This window comes from Oryx dammah, unplaced genomic scaffold (assembly GCF_014754425.2).
Source record: "Oryx dammah isolate SB20612 unplaced genomic scaffold, SCBI_Odam_1.1 HiC_scaffold_11208, whole genome shotgun sequence".
Taxonomy (NCBI): Eukaryota; Metazoa; Chordata; class Mammalia; order Artiodactyla; family Bovidae; genus Oryx; species Oryx dammah.
The window spans coordinates 124,073-130,848 of NW_024080601.1; the positions used below are offsets into that span (position 1 = coordinate 124,073).

The window sequence follows — 6,776 nt, forward strand, 5'->3', positions numbered from 1 at the left end:
TCTTCCAATGTCAAGGCAAAACCACCATCAGATTAGTCAACAGAATCATGAAAGACCATTCCTGTCTTCTCAGGTTCCTGAACAGAATGATCCCAGATCCCTCTTCATATACCATGTAGAATTGTATGTACTGTCTTTTAGGTCAGTGGTTTACAAAGGACTTTCCTTGGAGCCCTTTCTAGGGAGAACCAAGGGAAGATGAAGCCAGAGAAACTCCAGCCCTCCTCCCTCTTTTCTGGCTTTACTCCAAACATTTCTACTTTTCTCTTATATTTTGAGCTTCATCCTGATCTTTTTGTTAGAATCATGGATTTCACAGCTTTTTAAAAAGGTGAGGAAACCAGTGATCCATTCCAAGGGCACTCTTCTGTGGCTAACACACCCAGGAGTGAAGTACACCCACTGGTTTGTGTTCTTACCACAGAAGGTTGGTACCTCCACTCGAATTCTGGCCACAAGTACATTATCTATCCCTTCCCCATCAGGATTTCTGGGCAGTTACCCTCTGGACAGAGGGAAGTGTTCTGCTGAAACATATAAACCACATATAATTCTTCTGTCCCATATAAACCGCAGCCCTTGACTTTCATACAGACACAGCATTGACAGGCAGATACCATGGTATTCAGGGCCGCCTAGGCTGAACCCCACACCATCCAGGTGAATATGGACACACACGTAATCCCCTTGTCAGAGATTCCCTCCACTGCTAATTTTGATCAATCTGTTCTTCCTTTTCACTGTCACCCATGCTTCAGCCTATAACCTTCATCAGTCTTGTTTCCTCTGCACTCAGGATCCAAGGATCCCAAGAGCCTAGCCAAGCTGGCCAAAGAGAAAAGGAGTTTGAGATGGATTTTCTTGGGCTCCAGGATCTCAAAGGTGGAGCCTGAAGCCATATTCCCACCCAGTCCTTCTTTTCCAACTTGTATCACCCTGATGAAGCCCCCTCTCAAATTTAGACCTACCCTGGTGCAGAAATGAGAGGGGCTTTGACCTGGACTCCTGGATAGTGCTCTTGCTGGATATGCATCTAAGTCCTGCCAGCTCCAGTTCTGCAGCTTTCTTCAAGGGCACAGACGCAGCCTGCAGCCCCTTTCCTGGCATCTCTACCACTCCCATAGGAAGCGGGGACACAGAGGAGGATTCTCAGATGGCTACTGGATCTGCAGGCAGAAGCTGTTCTGCCTGGGGAGAACACCTAGGGAGAGATCAAGGCAGGAAAACGGGAAGTCAGGGAGGAGGTAGCAGGGCTCAGGGAGGGCCTCGTGGGCTCGGTGAGAAGTAAGGGAGGTAAGGAAAGGGGTCACGGGTTCCGGAAGTGTAGTCGGGAAAATGCCAATGCTGGAGGATTAGGAACGGGAAGGGCACCCAGGTTGAGTTTGGAGCTGGCAGTGGGGGTTCATCATCCCAGTGCTCAAGAGTCTGGGGAGGCAGCAGTACAATGAGACAACTGTTTCTGTGCTGTTTTTTTGTTTTGTTTTGGTTTTTGATCCAGAATTTTCCTTGATTCCAGTTATTGCCAGCAGGCTTCTCCTTAGGGTGTACTTATCTCCTCCAGACCCAGTATGAATACTAGGACTCCTCTCGGACTCCCTCCCTTAATAGGGCTGAAATGGTCCAAAACAGCATTTCCCAAACTCTAAGAACATAAAGGGCAAGCATAAAATGGTGCGTGTAGGGCTTTATTCAGCCAAAAACTATGGACTGACTCACTTCCCACAAGAGCAGCCATGAGTCGGAGTTTTTCCAGGACTCGGGTTTTCCTGATGGAAATCCCGAGTTCCTTTCCTCCAGATCCATCTGAAGGTCATCCTGCCCCTCAAAAAAAACCCAACCTTGTGGGCCCAGTGAGTAAGGCCTTCTCATCTCCTCCTCTTCTTCCCAGAGCTAGACCGTGGTTAGCTCCCTTCCTAGGCTCCTCTGTTCCTCTGCAGAGTCCAAGAGGACTTAGGGTTCCCAGGTGACTCCTGGATTTGTCCCCAGAGGACCGAAAGCTGTTTGTGGGCATGCTGGGCAAGCAACAGGGCGAGGAGGACGTCAGACGCCTATTCCAGCCCTTCGGCCACATCGAGGAGTGCACCGTCTTGCGGAGCCCTGACGGCACTAGCAAAGGTGACTTGAGCTGACCCCGGGACTTCCTGGTGACCCCTGCCTCACTCTGGACCACAGGACCCTTTGGCCTCTGTGACCTGAGCCACCTCTATCCTGCCCCAGGCTGTGCCTTTGTGAAGTTCGGGAGTCAAGGGGAAGCTCAGGCAGCCATCCAGAGTCTGCACGGCAGCCGGACAATGGCGGTGAGGGCGGGCGCCGGGGCCAAGGCGAGGCCAGTGGGATGGGGGCTGGCTACTTCTCCCCACAAACCCGGGGAAAGGGCCTGATGATGAGCAAGGCACTGGGCCCAGAGCTGGAGCTGGGGGTTAGACCGGTCCTTGCAGCCTCCTCTGTCTTACCCAGGGCGCCTCGTCCAGCCTCGTGGTCAAGCTGGCAGACACGGACCGCGAGCGCGCACTGCGGCGGATGCAGCAAATGGCAGGCCAGCTGGGCGCCTTCCATCCGGCGCCGCTGCCGCTCGGGGCCTGCGGAGCCTATACCACCGCGGTAGGTGCCTGGTCCTGGAGTACACGTGGCGCAGCGAGTGAGCCAGGCGGGGGCTAGGGAGCCAGAGCAGCTGCCCGCCACTGGTCCTCTACACTTGCCCTTCTTCCCTCCCAAAGATCCTGCAGCACCAGGCGGCCCTGCTGGCGGCGGCGCAGGGCCCGGGCCTCGGCCCAGTGGCGGCAGTGGCTGCACAGATGCAGCACGTGGCGGCCTTCAGCCTGGTGGCAGCGCCGCTCCTGCCCGCGGCAGGTACTGCGCGCAGGGGGCGGGGCCGGGCGGGGCCGGGGCGGGGCTAGGGCCAGGGCGGAGCGAGCGTGGGGCGGAGAGCTGACTTTCGCACCTCCGCGCCACCTGCAGCCAACTCCGCGCCCGGCGGTGGCCCGGGCACGCTTCCGGGTCTCCCGGCGCCCATCGGCGTCAATGGATTCGGTCCCCTGACTCCCCAGACCAACGGGCAACCAGGCTCGGACAGTCTCTACAATAACGGGCTCTCTCCTTACCCAGGTGGGCCCCCTACTCCGCCCAAATCTCCTCCTCCCAAACGGAATGGGGAGTGGGGCCTGGGGGATGGTGATGGCAAGGCCTGGCCTCCCTAAGAAGAGACTCCTCCTTCCCTGCTGCCTCTCATCGCCTCCCTCCACACTCCCTGAATTCTCACCTAGCCCTGCCCGTCAGCCCACCTCCATTTAGGGTCTTGCGCCCCTCTCTGCCCAGCCCAGAGTCCCGGCGTGGCTGACCCCCTGCAGCAGGCCTACGCTGGGATGCACCACTACGCAGGTTTCACTTGGCGCTACGCGGCCTGGGAGGTTTGAAGGGCCCCAGAAAGTAACAGGGAGATTTGTGGGGGGCGGGGGGAGGGGAGGTTAGGCTCTGTTCTGAGGAGTCGACCCTCCATTCCCTCACCCTTGGACCCAGAACGACTTTTCTAGGGGTGGACTGGCTGAATTGGTCAAAAGTGGCCAGGCAGGTGGGGTCCTGCTTGAGGGATGGCTCCTGGGGGGGGGGGTCACTGCCCGCTCCCACCTCTGTCTCCAGCAGCCTATCCATCGGCCTATGCCCCAGTGAGCACAACTTTTCCCCAGCAGCCTTCAGCCTTGCCCCAGCAGCAAAGAGAAGGTGAGGGACAGGGGTCTGGAGAGCAAAGCCTGGTGGGGCTGGACTGAGGACTCCTCCCCTGAACCAGCCTGCCGCTGTTCCTCCAGGCCCCGAAGGCTGTAACCTCTTCATCTATCACCTGCCTCAGGAGTTTGGTGATGCAGAACTCATCCAGACATTCCTGCCCTTTGGAGCTGTTGTCTCTGCCAAAGTCTTTGTGGATCGTGCCACAAACCAGAGCAAGTGTTTTGGTGAGTTGAGGCCCATCCGTGGACCTCTCCCTCTCCTAATTACGAGGCTCCCTACAAACCCTAAGTTTGTGCCTCCAGAAGTCAATGATTCCTAGAAACTGAGTGTATAGCACTCAGCAGGATCCCAGACCAGGAACAAGTCTATATCAGCTTCACCTGGGACAGTCAGGTGTCTGGTAGATCTTCAACCAGGTCAGACTTCAGAATCTGGCCAGGGCAAGTGGATGGGGGAGATCCCCTCCAACTGCAACTGCAATTCAGAGGATCAGAATAGGAGCTGTGGAGGGAGAGAGCTTTTTCCATGCCAGGAAAAAACAGAGAAACACCCGCCACCCAACACACGCACTCAGAATTACTTCCTGTCCTTCCAAGAATCACAGGAAACTCAGGCCACTTGTCCATGTCTGTATGAGCCTGTGTCCGTGTGTGTGTGTGCACACATGCAAACACTGAAGGGTGGAGGGGTATATTGATGGAATTGGCCTGAGGTGGGTGAGGAGAAGAGGCTGGGCAGAGTTCCCAGCTAACCTCTCTGCACATACCCTCCAGGGTTTGTTAGCTTTGACAATCCAACCAGTGCCCAGACAGCTATTCAGGCCATGAATGGCTTTCAGATTGGCATGAAGAGGCTCAAGGTTCAGCTGAAGAGGCCCAAGGATGCTAACCGGCCTTACTGATCTGCTCTTACTGACCAACCATGAAAGGTGAGTCCTTCATGGACCCCAGGCAGATGCGTCCTGAGTGATAGAGGCACTCTCAGCTTTGCTGTTCCTTTTTGGGATGTTGAGGGCACCCACCTCTGAAAAAATCTGAATGAGAAGAGGCAGAAGTTAGGAGGAATCCTCAGTTTGGGGCTGTTTTTTGCCTTCCATCTATGAACTGAGATAAATTTGACATCATTCCTGTCCCCACAGCCTGGGAGAGATGATTACAGTAAGATCCAGCCAGCTTGTTCCATGCCAGGGATAGTCATGGGGGCCTGTGTAGGGAGGGCAGGGGGTGGAGAATGAGACTAGAAAATAGATTTGTGTCAGCTCGTGAAGGGTCTTAAAGACCATGAGTTTGGAATTTATCCTGAAGATGGTAGAGAATCACTGAAGAGTTTAAGCAAAGAAAGGACAGGCTGTCAGGGCTGGGATGATGGCAGTGAACATGGAGATGAGGAGAGAAGCAAATACCCTGAAGATTTACGGGGCCTGGTGGTGATGGGGGGAAGATGACAAGCTCTCTTAGATTTCTGGCAAGGCCAGCTGCCTGTGACTTTTAGAGATTTGCTGTCTTAGAAGGTTCACAAGACCCTCCTTCTATTGAACTGTCTTCCAGGGAGCCCTCGGGAGGGGGTGCTGGCCCACGGTGATCTGCCCAGAACCCAGAGTCTGGCTCCAGGGGGAAGCCTGAGGTCCAGCCACTCACCTGAGATGTCACGGATGGGGCAGGTTGCTCTGTCTTGCTCTCCAGAGTGACATTGTTCTTTTTCTCCTTTCTCTCTCCTTATCAATTAATACCCAATACTGGAAACTGAAGAGTAAGAAGAAAGGAAAAGAGAAGCACAGAAATGCTTGAGCAGCCCTTCCTGAAGGAGCAGCCGCAGATGGAGGTGGACCCTAGGCCAACGCCTGGGCTCAGGCCGCTTTAAGGATTGTTTTCACCAAGTGGGTTGTTCTGTGCCTGTGATGCAGAGCTCAGGCTGGCAAGGCAGCTGGGGCTGGCTGAGGAGTGACTGTCTAGGGAGGGGAACCAGCAGATGGCCTAGGGGGTGCCAAGGGCTTCTCCAAAGGGAAGCCCAGATCTACTTCTTTCAAAATCATATCATTCCTTAGAGTTTAGGGACCAAAGGACTATTGCTTTTTTAAGAATATATATATATATATATATATATATATATATAAATTAAACAAGAAAAAAAAACAAAAAAAAAATCACAAGGGAAACAAAAGAAACAGTATAGAGTCTAATAAAAGCTGCCTTTAAATATCCCTAGGAGACAGGGTGAAGAAGACCCTTGAAGGCCCCAGCCTAGGCAGAGGAAGGCTGTGGAAAGATTATTCTGTGTCTCATTCCCTCTTAACCTCCCAACCCCACCCCAACACCTTTTAAAATAATTAAGGACTTGAGGTCTGTGTTCCTAAGCAGGTAACAAGAGAGTTACGGAAGGCAGTGAGCCCAAGAGAGCATCCCTGAACAAGCCTTGATGAGGAGCTCTGGCCTGCCCTGGTCCTTGCCACCCTGAAAGGCCTCTTAAGCCAGCAGGAGTGGGAACCTGCCTTGCCTTCTTGACAGCCTTTCCCGTGGAACCTCTGCTTCCCCAGTTAGGATGAAAGGGAGTTTGGGCCACCCCAGTCTTTCCCTTCCCTGTCCAGACAGACAGAGGCCCTGCCTTTGGCTGAGCTGAGACACCTCCTGTTTCCCCTCACCTTGAGCCAGCCCCAGTGTCCCCTTGCTCCAGACCACCTTCTGTCTCTAAGTCTAAGTCTACCCACCTGTAAAGTGGATTCAGGATATATATAGAGGCCTGTGACCACAGACTTGGAAGATTCGCTACTGTATATACTGCCATTGAGAAGGGGATAATTTTCAATATTGTAGAAGCTTCAGAATTTAGAGGTCCCTCTTTACCCAGGACCTGGGAGGGAAGTAGATGTTTTGCCAAAATACTTCTTCATTCCTTTAAAAACTACATCTTTCCTATGCAAGAGTGTCTCACGTGCTTATCCGAGGTGCTTCTAGATGGTGAGCAGTGTTCAGCTTAGAAGTGGTGTGTGCTCTGTCTGTCTGTCTTTGTCTGTCTGTGTATCCAGTGGGTGCCATATAAAGCTGGTCAATGGTGGT

General features: G+C 53.6%; 1 protein-coding gene across 1 annotated transcript in view; it reads left to right on the top strand.

Annotated features, from left to right (window-relative positions):
* The window catches only part of LOC120860853 (CUGBP Elav-like family member 6), a 28,949-nt gene extending 22,173 nt beyond the window's left edge, over window positions 1-6,776 (top strand). The window contains exons 4-13 of the mRNA XM_040236561.1: window positions 1,987-2,115; window positions 2,218-2,297; window positions 2,458-2,601; window positions 2,718-2,850; window positions 2,959-3,105; window positions 3,316-3,378; window positions 3,637-3,717; window positions 3,804-3,947; window positions 4,497-4,651; window positions 5,472-6,776. Coding sequence (XP_040092495.1) covers window positions 1,987-2,115; window positions 2,218-2,297; window positions 2,458-2,601; window positions 2,718-2,850; window positions 2,959-3,105; window positions 3,316-3,378; window positions 3,637-3,717; window positions 3,804-3,947; window positions 4,497-4,624 — 1,049 coding nt within the window. The 3' untranslated portion in view covers window positions 4,625-4,651; window positions 5,472-6,776. The remainder of the gene's footprint in view (window positions 1-1,986; window positions 2,116-2,217; window positions 2,298-2,457; window positions 2,602-2,717; window positions 2,851-2,958; window positions 3,106-3,315; window positions 3,379-3,636; window positions 3,718-3,803; window positions 3,948-4,496; window positions 4,652-5,471) is intronic.